Below are 14,366 nucleotides of genomic sequence, written 5' to 3'. Positions count from 1 at the left end.
CTCCCCCTCCCACTTGGCTTTCAGCTCCTCTACTGATGCCTCCTCCGCCTCCTGCATTACTTTGTAGATGTCCGATATCCTCCCCCCTCCGACCCAGACCCCCGAGAGCACCCTATCACTCGCCCCCCTACTGGGGAGCAAGGGAAACCCTTCCACCTGGCGTCTAGCAAATGTCTTCACCTGCAAATGTCTAAACATGTTTCCCGGGGGGAGCCCGAATTTCTCCTCCAGCTCTCTCAGGCTCGCAAACCTCCCATCTACAAACAGATCCTTCAGCTGCCTGATGCCCACCCTGTACCAGCTCTGAAATCCCCCGTCCATGTTCCCCGGGATAAATCTATGGTTCCCTCTTAACGGTGCCTCCATCAGACCTCCCACTTCCCCCCTGTGTCGCCTCCACTGCCCCCAGATCTTGAGGGTGGCCTCCACCACCGGGCTCGTGGTGTACCTCGTGGGAGGGAGCGGCCATGGCGCCGTTACTAGGGCCCCCAGGCTTATGTTGCCACAGGACGCCCTCTCCATTCGTTTCCAAGCTGCCCCCTCCCCTTCCATCATCCACTTGCGCACCATCGATACATTTGCCGCCCAGTAATACCCCGAAAGATTGGGTAATGCCAGCCCTCCACTATCCCTACTCCGCTCCAAGAAGACCCTCCTCACCCTTGGGGTGCCGTGCGTCCACACGTAGCTCATGATGCTACTCGTCACCTTTTTGAAGAAGGCCCTAGGGAGGAAAATGGGCAAGCACTGAAATAAAAACAAAAACCTCGGGAGGACCGTCATTTTAACGGACTGCACTCTGCCCGCCAGCGACAGCGGCACCATGTCCCACCTTTTAAATTCCTCCTCCATCTGTTCCACCAGCCTGGAGAAGTTCAGCTTGTGGAGAGTCCCCCAGTTCCTTGCCACCTGCACCCCTAAATATCTAAAACTCTTTCCTGCTCTCTTAAACGGGAGTCTCCCGATTCCCTCTTCCTGGTCCCCTGGGTGTATCACAAATACCTCACTCTTGCCCAAGTTTAGCTTGTACCCCGAAAAGTCCCCAAATTCTGCTAGCAGTTCCATCACCTCCGGCATTCCCCCTTCTGGGTCTGCCACGTATAGCAGCAGGTCGTCCGCGTACAGCGATACCCGGTGCTCCTCCCCGCCCCTTGTCAGCCCTCTCCACCCCCCTGAGCCCCTCAGTGCCATCGCCAACGGTTCAATTGCCAGTGCGAAGAGCAGGGGGGACAAGGGGCACCCCTGTCTGGTCCCCCGGTGGAGCCCAAAATACTCCGATCTCCTACCATTCGTCACTACACTTGCCGTCGGGGCCGCATAGAGCAGCTTCACCCATTTAATAAATCCCTCCCCAAATCCAAACCGTTCCAGCGTCTCCCACAGGTACTTCCACTCCACCCTATCAAATGCTTTCTCCGCGTCCAATGCCACCACTATCTCCGCCTCACCCTCCACTGCCGGCATCATGATGACGTTTAGCAGTCTCCGCACGTTCGTATTAAGCTGCCGCCCTTTCACAAAACCCGTCTGGTCCTCGTGTATCACCCCTGGCACACAATCCTCTATCCTGGTAGCCAGGATCTTTGCCAGCAACTTGGCGTCCACATTCAGGAGCGAGATAGGCCTATATGACCCACACTGCACGGGGTCCTTGTCCCGCTTCAAGATCAGAGAGATCAGTGCCTGCGACATTGTCGGGGGCAGAGCCCCCCCCTCCCATGCCTCGTTGAAGGCTCGTACCAGCACAGGGCCCACCAAATCCGCATATTTTTTGTAAAATTCCACCGGGAACCCGTCTGGCCCCGGCGCCTTCCCCGTCTGCATATGCCCAATCCCCTTGACTAGCTCCTCTAACCCTATCGGCGCCCCCAGCCCCTCTACCAGCTCCTCTTGGACCTTGGGGAACCTCAATTTGTTCAAGAAGCCCTCCATCCCCCCTCCCCTCGTCGGCGGCTCTGACCGATACAGCTCCTTATAGAAGTCTCTGAAGACCCCATTTACTTCTGGCCCCTTCTGCACTACGTTCCCACCCCTCTCCCTCACTCCCCCAATTTCTCTAGCCGCATCCCGCTTGCGGAGCTGATGCGCCAACATCCTACTCGCCTTCTCCCCATATTCATAAATCGCGCCCTGTGCCCTTCTCCACTGTGTCTCTGCCTTTCTGGTGGTCAACAGGTCGAACTTAGCCTGCAAACTGCGCCGTTCCCCCAACAGCCCCTCCTCTGGTGCCTCCGCATATGTCCTATCCACGTCCAAAAGCTCCCCCACCAGCCTCTCCCTCTCCTGTCTCTCCCTCCTTTCCCTATGTGCCCGTATGGAGATCAGCTCCCCCCGGATCACCGCCTTCAGGGCCTCCCAGACCATCCCCACCTGCACCTCCCCCGTGTCATTAGTGTCCAGATATCTTTCAATGCTCTTCCGGACCCTATTACACACCTCCTCATCCGCCAGCAACCCCACATCCAGGCGCCACAGCGGACGCTGGTCTCGCGCCTCCCCCATTTCCAAATCTACCCAGTGTGGCGCATGGTCTGAGACCGCTATGGCCGAGTACTCCACTTCCCGTACTTTCGGGATCAGTCCCCTGCTCAATACAAAGAAGTCAATTCTAGAATAGACTCTGTGGACATGGGAGAAAAAGGAATACTCCCTCGCCCTCGGCCTCCCAAACCTCCAGGGATCTACCCCTCCCATCTGCTCCATAAACCCCTTTAACACTTCTGCCGCTGCCGGCCTCCTACTCGTCCTTGAACTCGATCTGTCCAGCACGGGGTCCAGCACTGTGTTGAAGTCCCCCCCCATGATCAGGCCCCCTGCCTCCAGGTCCGGAATGAGGCCCAGTAGGCGCCTCATGAAGCCAGCGTCGTCCCAATTCGGGGCATACACATTAACCATCACCACTTTCTCCCCCTGTAGCCTACCCTTCACCATGACATATCTACCCTCTTTATCCGCCACCACCTCCACCGCCACGAACGACACCCTCTTCCCTACCAGGATCGCCACCCCCCGGTTCTTTGCGTCCAGTCCTGAGTGGAACACCTGTCCCACCCACCCCCTTCTCAGGCGGACCTGGTCCGCCACCTTCAAATGGGTCTCTTGTAGCATTGCTACATCCGCCTTCAGTCCCTTCAAATGCGAGATTACTCTCGTTCTCTTGACCGGCCCATTCAGCCCCCTCACATTCCAAGTGATCAGCCGGGTCGTAGGGCAGCCCGCCCCTCTCCCCTGCCGACTAGCCATATCCTGTCACCTGCTCGCCCCGAGTCAGCCCTCCCCTTCTGACCCGCTCCCCATGGCGATGGCGCCCTCCCCCCACCCCTCCGGTCCTCAACTTCTCCTCCCTGGCCTTTTCAGCAGCAACCCGGTAGCCCCCCCCTTCCCCCCCTCCCCCTCCCCCCCCACCCCCCTCCCCCCCCACTCCCCTCCCCCCCCCCCAGGCTAGGACCCTTCCTAGCCGCGATGCACCCTCCATAGCACTTCCGTAAGTCAGCTGGTTTACGCTGACCTGGCTGCCCCTGCCACAATCCGACTCCTCCCGGCATGGGGGACATCCCCCCCCTTACCACCCCTCCTTGACCCCGCTCCAGCGCGGGAAAGGGAGCCATTGCTGACCACGCCCCTTCCTCCCACCCTCCTCCCTCCTCTGCCCCGCGCGCGGGAAACCAGAGGAAAGCCCGCGCTTTCGCCCTGCCACTCCCCACCCCTCCATCTTCAGTTCCACCCCCGTCCCCGATCCCACACCGATAAAAAAAACCCCCACAAGAAACACATACCCCCGGCACTCCCCCCCCACCCCGCCCCCCCAACATAACATTATAAATAACAGAAAGAAAAAAAAAGAGAAAAGAAAAAAACTGGTAGAGAGAAAAAAAGGGGTCCAAAAATACAGCCAAGTGAAAATCCAACCAAAAGAAAGCCACGTGTCCAGCTTAAAGTACCAGAGCGGCAACGACCGCCAAGTATCCCCTGGTTCTAGTTCGAGTCCAGCTTTTCCTCCTGGACAAAGGCCCACGCCTCCTCCGGGGACTCGAAATAGTGGTGCTGGTCCTTATAGGTCACCCACAAGCGCGCTGGCTGCAGCATCCCGAATCTGATTCTCTTGGCATGCAGCACCGCCTTCGTCCGGTTGAACCGGGCCCGCCGCTTTGCCACCTCCGCACTCCAGTCCTGGTAGATCCTCACCGTCGAGTTCTCCCATTTGCTGCTCCTCTCTCTCTTGGCCCACCTCAGCACCCTCTCCCGGTCACTGAGTCGCTGGAACCGAACCAGCACCGCCCTCGGGGGTTCGTTTGCTCTTGGCTTCCTGGCCATTACTCTGTAGGCCTCCTCCAGTTCCAGGGGCGAAGGGACGGCCCCTGCCCCCATCAGTGAGCCCAGCATTTCTGCCACATACCTCGGGAGGTCCGACCCCTCCAGCCCTTCTGCCAGTCCCAGGATCCTCAGGTTTTTCGGCATCATGCGGGTATCCATCTCCTCCAGTCGGTTTTGCCATTTCCGGTGGAGTGCCTCGTGCACCTCCACCTTTCCCACGAGGACCGTGGCCTCCTCCTCCCTCACAGCCATCTCCTGCTGCAGCTCCCGAATTGACGCCTCTTGGGTCGCCTGGGCTCCCATCAGCCTGGTGGTCGTCGCGTTCATCGACTCCAGCAGCTCCACTTTCAGCTCCGTGAAGAAGCGCAGGAGAACGGCCTGCTGCTCCTCCGCCCATTTCCTCCAGTCCTCGGGTGCGCCGCCGGCCGCCATTTTGGGTTTGTTCCCCCGCTTTTTTCGGGGAGCTGCTGCCGCTTTTTTTCCTGTCCCACTTCGGGTGACGACCATAAATTTTGCAGGGTTCTCCTCTGGGAACCTTCCCCCACCGGGAATCGTCATTCCAGCGCCGTTAGGGGCCCTCCAATCGGCCCGAAAACACCTTCCTCGCAGGAGCAGCCAAACGTGCAACTTAGCTGGTCATAGCCGCAACCGGAAGTCAATTTTATTATTGTTAACCACACCATTTCTTCCAAAGCCTTGCAAACATCGTCCAGCTTGCTTGACTGCTCTCGCCTCTTTCCATTCATCTCTATCTAATTGCAGCCAGTGAACTATCTAAAATTGCTCCTCTTCCCTCTCCTGCATCACTACCTCCGGTTTTCCCTGAAGGATTTATCCTTGACCCTCTGCTGTTTCTCATCTACATGCTGCTCCTCAGCGACATCATCTAGTACACGGCATTCATTTCCATAAACACAGGAGACCCAACTCTATCTCAGTACCGTCTCTCTTAGGTCCCCCAATATCATTCCTGGGCTCGGGCGGGGACTTGTGTGGCATCTCACAAGCTGCAGCCCACAGCGCAAAAAGAGGCTCTTTGTCCCATTGTGTCTGTGCTTACTGAGGTTAAGCTCAGTTGGCTGGACAGCTGGTTTGTGATGCAGAACAGGGCCAACAGTGTGGGTTCAACTCCCGTACCAGCTGACGTTATTCATGAAGACCCGCCTTCTCAACCTTACTCCTCGCCTTTTTTTTTTAATGGTATTTACCCCCCTTACTTTTATTGACCAATGCACACATTTCAGAGCTGTAATACTGATGCTTGTAACCTAAATTCTAACTCAAATTACTGTGAAAAACCCATCAGAAAATTAACATGTGCACCAGACTGCCGCATGCAGGAGCTCCATTCAAGTTCTGCTGCTTCATCGATGTGTGAAGAATCCCTGTGGATGATTGTATTTGAAAGGCTTGATTCGATTAGGACCTCTAACAAGATGCAGGCACATCTTCTCTCGTGGGAATTCCTTTGGTCCTTCCACACTGTTATCATGAGCCTCTGTTTCCAGATACACATGCAGACACATGCATAAACGTTGGATCTGATTTGTCAGCAGCTGATGCCCTGGCTTGGGGCCTAGCAATTCCTTGAAACATACATTAACTTCACTTTCTATAACCATTAGATTATCATCATTACGGCTTGATTTCTCTCCCTTCCAATTTAAACAGATGCTGAAGATAGGGGGGGATGGTAGAATAACCAGGATTCAACACGATTGCCACATGGAGCTTAGCTGTTCCTCGTTCTATAAAAGCTGAAAAGAAGAGATCAGTCTCATGAGCCATGTCTGCTTCTACAACATGCTTGGTGAAAGGCAGAGCCACATAGTCTCCGTATGAAATGGCACACCATTTGATCAATCTAGATATGGTCTTCACTGGGAAAAGATGCAGACACTCACTGGATATTGGCACAATACTGTGCTCAAGTGAAGCAAACTGCTTCTGCAGAGCCAGTCGAGACTGCAACCCGACACGCAGCAGTTTTATTGTAGTTTCCATGTGACTGGCACTCAAAGAATTGTCGGCCATCACAAATTTCTGTGGCTGGTCTTTTGGAAAATGCAGTCCTCCGAGCTTCTGAACTTAAACATAGGGATGTCCCAGCTCGCCAATATAGTCACTGAAAGTTAAGATTCCAACTTTCTCAAACTGATAGTGATTTGCAAGATTTGGAGTCTTCCTGCCATGGTCTCCTGGGTACAGACAACTCAGTAATGAGGCTGGAGATAACAGATCTCCAGCACTGATAGCTATGGACATTTCAGTGGCTGTGGTCACTTTAGTCTTGACAGTCATTATATTGAGGTTCATCAAATAGTAGAAATAAAGGTGAAGGACCCTGCCATCTTTGTATTTCAGGTCTAAAGTGACGGACAAAGGGTGCCGTTTTAACATTTCTCTGCGTTTATCATCCAGCTGTAGGCCAAGAGTTGGGCGACGACGTTTAGTTGTTGTCTGCTCTTCCTCGGCATCTGAGTCACTTTCATCATCTTGAGAATCTTCTGGTGGTCTTGCAAGTGCCTTGGCTTCTTCCACATCCCCATCAATAGCGACCGTAAGATTCTTATCACAAGCTTGCCCATAAGAATTTGCCTGCACCTACAGCACATGTAATGGAGGAGGCAGGTGTCTCGTGATTTTGTACTGTTTATGAGCCTGGTCAAAGGGCATAGAAAAATACTCCTGCACTGATAAAGATGCCTGCATAATAGTGTTGAGCCGTGGCTGAAGACTGCTTAAATATTCTTTTTTGATTTCAATGTCTTTTAGAATTTTCTCTTTGTTTGCTAATGTTTCTTTATATTTTTCGGCCAACCTTTTACGTTGTTCAAGTTCCCAGTCTAAACGAGACAGAGTTTGCTGATGTGGATCATTCATGGTGAACGTAGGCTTGCTAATTTTCAATGGGGCATCTTTATAGAACTCATCCACATTCACCAAGTCAATCTCTTCATGTTTAGATTTGAATTCTAAGCACTTAGTGATCTCCTTTTGAAGATGCATCACCTCATATAGAAGATTCTGAAGTTGCAGATGAAGAGCATCCACCTTCTGTTTGGCCTCATGAGTTTGATCTCGACCCTTTTTTAACCTGATATGAGCCAAATGATTTAATTTCTTTAGAGTCATGAAGTGAATGCAGCTTTGGATCCGCCGCTCATCAATCTCTGCTGACGCATCTTTTCCCCCTTTACTCTTCAGTTCGTGAATCTCAGCCATCAACCTTTGAAGATCCTCACAGGTTTTCTTGTACAGATCGTAGTCCTTAGCAGGGTCTCGTGCGTCCACTTCTGCTTCTTCACTGTAAGACTTAGTCTCCTGAAATAAGCACGTATTTTACCATTCGATACACATCGACAACTATGAGGCCACTCATAACCACTGCTATGTTCATCTGCAAAAGTTGCCTTACAGGAATGAAGGTGAAGGGACTAGATTAACATGGGGGGGTTGCTTCAGCTCAACTACCGAGCCAACTTTAAACCTGATGATGATCAGGTCTGGAGACTGAAAATACTAAAATTAAAAATAAAATACTGGATGTGGGTGATTTATCTTTAACTTCACCTTTTTAAAAGAAAACAAGATGCTGAAATGCTCCATAAACAGTTTCAACAGCAATTTCCAGATAAAACTCCAATGAATTGAAATGTTGGCTTTTCTTTGATATCCTGTTAGGCTTGAGCACAAGGTAATCTGTGAGGAGGAGGAGGAGGAACTAGATCCTCCTGTGCTTGTGGTTTGTTCAGCAGCAGCTCAGGGTATTTGTCGGGCCGGCCCAGGCCTCGGCACCCAGCGTCGCACCAACCCCACCCGCATTCAGCCAGCCAGCCAGCCACCCACCTGGTCGGCGTCCCCCCGACACTTCCCAGCTTCCTTCTCCACCGCCCCGCCATCGCTGCGAATCACTTTGGTCTTTCTCTTCTTCGCCGACTCCATGGACATCACAGCTTCCCGACTCCGCCAACTGGAGCAAGTGACCTGCAGGCTCTTCCGACTCAGGCGGCAGCAGGAGGGAGAGAAGGACAACACCTCCCTGCCTGCGGGCGGCGCTGTCGCCGCACCAAAGCAACCTTACTCCTCGCCTGAGGTGTGGTGATCCTCAGGTTGAATCACCAACAGTCAGCTCTCCCCCTCAAAGGAGAAAGCAGCCTATGGTCATCTGGGTCTATGGTGGCTTTACTTACTTTACTCTGGGGTTTGAATCCCACCATGGCAGATAGTAAAACTTGAATTCCATAGAAATCTGGAAACTCATGAAAACATTGTTGTAAAAACCCATCAGGTTCACTCATGCCCATTTAGGGAGGGAAATCTGCTGTTCTTATGCTGCCTGACCAACATGTGACTCCAGATCCACAGCAATGTGATTGACTCTGAAATGACCTCGTAAGCCATTCAGTTCAAGGGCAATTAGGGGAGGCATCCCATGAATGAAATCTGCCCCAATATCTCCTTACATGGCATGGTGTAAAATCCTATTCTATAACGCATCTATGAAATGCCATGTCTTTTACTACTTTAAAGATGCTATATAAATAACAGTTGCTGTGATTGTTGAGAATTGTGGTGGATGAGCAGCCAACTAACAAAGGAAATGTTATCATGTCAATGTGTTGAAATTCTCTACCTATCCCACTGCAGGAACATCATAGTCTCAAGAACAACAAACTTCACAGAGCATTCTGCCCATACCTTCTCAGGACATTACATGCAGCCTTTGAAGAGTCACCCACATTTTAAAAATACATTAAAAAAAAGCATGGCTATTGGCTGAAAAGGCACTGGCACGCTATCAGCTTCTTTAACAGCTAGACCATCCTGCTTCACAGGGCATCGGTTTTCGGGATTATCCAAATTTACTTGTCAATGACAAAATCAAGCTGCATTTATATAACACAATTACTACTAATAATAATAATCATCTTTATTATTGTCACAAGTAGGCTTACATAAACACTGCAAGTTACTGTGAAAAGCCCCTAGTCGTCACATTCCAGCGACTGTTCAGGTACACTGAGGGAGAATTCTGAATGTCCAATTTACCGAACAAGCACGTCTTTCGGGACTTGTGGGAGGACACCGGAGCACCCAGAGGAAACCCACGCAGACACGGGGCTAACGTGCAGAGTCCGCACAGACTGTGACCCGAGTGGGAATCCAACCTGGGACCCTGGCGCTGTTTTCAACAGTGCTAACCACTGTGCTACCTTGTTGTATATGAATGCAGATTGCTTCAGTATCTGAGGAGTTGTGCGAATGCTACTGAACACTGTGCAATCACCAGAGAACAAATTCTATTTCAATACTATTGAGGGAAGTTGTAATGGAATAACATCCCAAGCTGCTTGACAGGACAAAATTTGACACTGAACCACATAAAATGATGCTAGGTCAGAAGCCCAAAAGCTTGACCAATGTGTTAGGTTTTAAGTGGCCTCTTAAAAGAGGAAAGAGAGGCTTAGGGAGGAAATTCCAGAGCTCAGCGACTCAGCAGCTGGAAGCACATCTGTCAAAGGTGGAGTAAGAAAAATAAGGGATATGCAAATGGCCAGAATCAGAGCACAGGGATCTTGGAGGGTTGTGGGCCATGTTCACTTTAGGCTGCACACAAGTTACTACACCTGCACAGCTGGGCACAAAGAAACTTAAAGGGGTCCTGCACTTCAAAAACATTTTGAGAGTATACCTTGGCTGTACGACTGGAGGAGATCACAGATATGGAGGCATGAGGCCAGAGAGAGATTCGAAAACCCAGTATACGAATTTTGAAATGGAAGCAATGCATGAGCGGGAACCAATCCAAGTCAGTGCACACAGGAGAGATTTGTGAACGAGTGTGCAAGATCTCAGTCTGCTTATCTAGATGCGAAGTGCAGCAGGTCTACCTGGTTCATGTGTCAGGTTATAGAACCTGCCACATCGACAAACGGAGATTGAATCTTCCATCTGCTGGCATGCTATCTTGAAGCTAACGTGATCCCTCAGAGATCCAATTACCTCCCCATTCTGGCTATAATTGCTAGTATGTCTCATTCATTAAACTAAGCTATTCTATTAATACAAACAGGTGTCGTGAAACGCAACAGAAAAAGAAAATCACTCGAGGTGCTGTTTTCTTTAGGAGTACGATGCTATTGCAGATGCAATCTTGAACATAATGTTAGCGCCTCAGTCCTGCCAGGCTATACTCGACCTATCACTCTACTTATAGATCCAAGTTTAGTAAAGTATTGCTCACAAAAGGAGAAAAGGAACGATACTGGAACATGGGCAACATGGTAGCACAAGTGAATAGGACTGTGGCTTCACAGCGCCAGGGTCCCAGGTTCGATTCCCCGCTGGGTCACGGTCTCTGTGGAGTCTGCACTTCTCTCCGTGTCTGCGTGGGTTTCCTCTGGGTGCTCTGGTTTCCTCCCAGTCCAAAGACGTGCAGGTTAGGTGGATTGGCCATGTTAAAATTGCCCTTAGTGACTAAAAAGGTTAGGAGGGATTATTGGGTTATGGGGATAAGGTGGAAGTGAGGGCTTAAGTGGGTTGGTGCAGACTCGATGGGCTGAATGGCCTCCTTCTGCACTGTATGTCCTATGCAAGAACGGAAAGTCAGATGACAGAAGTAGAAATTCTTATCGCAGCCACCTTTAATGATTCCTGCATTAAACGATTTGTCCGTGTAAAGAAAATCACATGACTATTTTTTTAAAGCAAAGAAAGGCTCTAATGCATATAAATTTCCCTGAAAGTAGCAGTACTCAGACATAGAAAGACCACTCTGTTCTAACACTCCCTATCATGGTGGCACAGCAGTTAGCACCGCTGCCTCACAGTGCCAGGGGCCCGGGTTTGATTCCAACCTTGGGCGACTGTGTGGTGTTTGCACCTTCTCCCTGTATCTGCGTGGGTTTCCTCCAGATGCTCTGGTTTCCTCCCACAGTCCAAAGCTGTGCTGGTTAGGTGGATTGGCTATGTTAAATTACCCGCTTAGGGTAGGATTGCAAAAATACGCTGAGGGGTTGGGCCTCGGTAGGGTGGTTTTTCGAAGGGTCAGTAAAACTCGATGAGCCGAATGGCCTCCTTTTGCACTGCAGGTATTCAGTAATTACATATACACTGAATACACAAAGTTACTGTGGGCATTCATAGCGGCCAAACATGAAATGCGTTCTTACATGACTTTTTGTCCACCATGCCAACAGACATGAAAACATTTATTTTAGCCTCCTTCAGGGGTTTGCTGTCTCCAGAGTTGGTGGAGCACAGGGTTTTCTCTACAAGTTATAACATTTCTTTAAGTGGAATTTAATTTTAAATAGTGGTTCTGACATTAGCTTTGAGGTGGGGAAGGTTGTTTTGCAGTGGGGAATCGCAGAAGGTGAAGTTTCCATTGGAGACCCGATGAATCGAAAGGCAGGGTCTGAATTAATATTATTGCCTCCAAGGGCAGCGCGGTAGCATTATGGTTAGCACAATTGCTTCACAGCTCCAGGGTCCCAGGTTCGATTCCCGGCTTGGGTCACTGTCTGTGCGGAGTCTGCACGTTCTCCCCGTGTGTGCGTGGGTTTTCTCCGGGTGCTCCGGTTTCCTCCCACAGTCCAAAGATGTGCAGGTTAGGTGGATTGACCATGCTAAATTGCTCTTAGTGTCCAAAATTGCCCTGAGTGTTGGATGGGGTTACTGGGTTATGGGGATAGGGTGAAGGTGTGGGCCTGGGTAGGGTGCTCTTTCCAAGAGCCGGTGCAGACTCGATGGGCCAAATGGCCTCCTTCTGCACTGTAAAGTCTATGAAATTTCCCGATCACGGTCGGACAGATTGAGGTCATAGTCAGGTGGGTAAGTCTTCAGCATCAAGCAAAGAGGTGGTCAGAAAGAAGGCTGTGTTGTGTGGTGAGATTAGAAGAGTCCGTGTGTGTGTGGGGGCTCGGGATTTTTGACAGTTTAACATCCCACCCAACCAAAATCCACCTCTTTTTTTGGGTCAAATTGCTCTCAGCATGTCTAACATATTGTTACCGTTAACTATTGCAGCGTACTAATTTATAGAGTCTGCATCTCAAATTGCATTTTTAAAAATGGTTGTGGACATTTCAATCAAAAATTCTGAGAAGATTATGATACTGGAAAGTATGACCGGAAGTTCAATTGTTATATTTATGTTTTCGGTGGTATGAAATGTCAGGTGGATGAATAGGCAAGCTGAGGATAGATACTTAAAGTTTCACTTACTTAAATCCTTCATCAAAAACAGTTTCCAACAAATTATTAGTGCCCAATGTGCCATTTCCGAGCAAACTGTGAAGGGTGCCGTACCAGGTGTTGACAAATGTAGCTGCTGTTAAACCTGTATGTATTAGAGGTATAAGAGAGAACCAATAAGTTTTAACTTACATTGTTTGAAAATCATAATTTGATCTACCAATTTTTGTACAATTTATTTACGTTTTACAAAGTACTTTTCAATATTCTTATGTCACATCATTTTCTGTTGTGATGCAAGTGTTTGGTGATTGTCGGGATCCCTGGGGAGTTGCAACCGGCACGTCGCAATGAAAATGAAAATGAAAATCGCTTATTGTCACAAGTAGGCTTCAAATGAAGTTACTGTGAAAAGCCCCTAGTCACCACATTCCGGCGCCTGTTCGGGGAGGCTGTTACGGGAATCAAACCGTGCTGCTGGCCTGCTTGGTCTGCTTTCAAAGCCAGCGATTTAGCTGTGTGCTAAACAGCCCCTGTCATCCTCGTGCTCAATACAGTTTTGATGTAGCTGGGCGCTTCCTGCTCGATATGGTTTAATTCTACAATGCATGTAATTTAAACAAAGCCTGAGAGAAAGAGTGCTGATAACCAACATGATAAAAGCAGGGTGTTACAACAGAAGTCAGAGAGAGCTGGTTTGAGAACAACCAGTGTCAGAGAACAACATGTATAATAATAAAGGGAGATGGTGGGTGATACAGAGAGGAAACCAGAGAGAAACCAGTGATGACCAATAACACACAAAAGCAATGTCAGAGAGATGGGGCAGGATTTTCCACACTCCGTCACAACCTTCAGCCGCATCCCACCTTGCCACGCATGTGGAGGCAGGCCGCCGTCGACCGGCAGCGGGGTCTTCCCTTTGGCAGAAGGATTGAGAACTGGAGGACACCAATTTACCAGGTTGGCAAAAGGACCAACATGAGGAAAAGCATTTTTTACCTGGGAAAATGGATTGAATCTGTAATGCACCACCCGAGAATGTGGTGCAATCAGATACATTCCAGGCTTGAATAAGGGAACTGAAAAAAATTGTGGGGTTATGGGGTAAAGGTCAAGAAGTGGAACTGGCTGAGTTACGCTTGCAAGCTAACTCTAAGTAAATATTGTAGTTTAAATTGTGACAACCTCAGAGGTGTACAAAATTATAATAGAACGGAATCTGGTCTTGTGACTTAAAAACGATGAGAAAAGCGCACAATGGTCTGGACTCTCCGCCGGCGGGATGCTCCATTTTGCCAGCAGCCCGGGGGTTTCCCGAAGGCGTGGGACTGCCCCACAATGGGAAACCTCATTGACCAGCTGGAGAAATGGAGCATCCCGCTGGCGTGCTGAACCAGAAATCTGGTGCGGGGGAACGAGAGAATCCAGCTCTTTTTCACAAAAGAGCAAGACAGCTTATTTATTTTTATTACTGGAAAACCAAAAGGCATGGCTTTGTAGCTTAGGACGCAAGTTGAAAAGGGATAAACAGAACATAAGATAATTCAGGAAGTTATTAGGAAATGCCAGGTTTCCAGAATGCAGGAGGGTTGGAAAATGAGGAAACCCAGAGGTTCCACACTTTTGAGAAACTGGAAGGAATCACTCCAATTACATGATGGATCGTTATTCAATCTAACAGAAATGCTGGAAAGAAGATCAAGTAAGATGAGATTCGGAGAAGAAAGATTAGAGAAACACTGATCATTGTAAATTTTTGGTAACCCAGTTGCTCAAGCCTAAACCAAAATAAACATATTTGACAGGATGTTGAAGTACAAGTAACAGTGAGGCCAACAATTCTCACCATT

General features: G+C 49.6%; 1 protein-coding gene and 1 pseudogene across 1 annotated transcript in view; both read right to left on the bottom strand.

Moving 5' to 3' along the window:
* The window catches only part of adgrd2 (adhesion G protein-coupled receptor D2), a 221,947-nt gene that overhangs the window by 162,320 nt on the left and 45,261 nt on the right, over positions 1-14,366 (bottom strand). The window contains exons 9-10 of the mRNA XM_038781796.1: positions 13,516-13,595; positions 12,544-12,658 (exon numbers count right to left, since the gene is read on the bottom strand). Of these exons, the coding sequence (XP_038637724.1) occupies positions 12,544-12,658; positions 13,516-13,595 (195 nt within the window). The remainder of the gene's footprint in view (positions 1-12,543; positions 12,659-13,515; positions 13,596-14,366) is intronic.
* LOC119955779 lies at positions 5,575-8,265 on the bottom strand (annotated as a pseudogene).

The sequence above is a fragment of the Scyliorhinus canicula genome, chromosome 21 (genome assembly GCF_902713615.1).
Source record: "Scyliorhinus canicula chromosome 21, sScyCan1.1, whole genome shotgun sequence".
Taxonomy (NCBI): domain Eukaryota; kingdom Metazoa; phylum Chordata; class Chondrichthyes; order Carcharhiniformes; family Scyliorhinidae; genus Scyliorhinus; species Scyliorhinus canicula.
The sequence above is the reverse complement of the archived record's forward strand: the minus strand, read 5'-3'. Positions and strand labels throughout refer to the sequence as shown.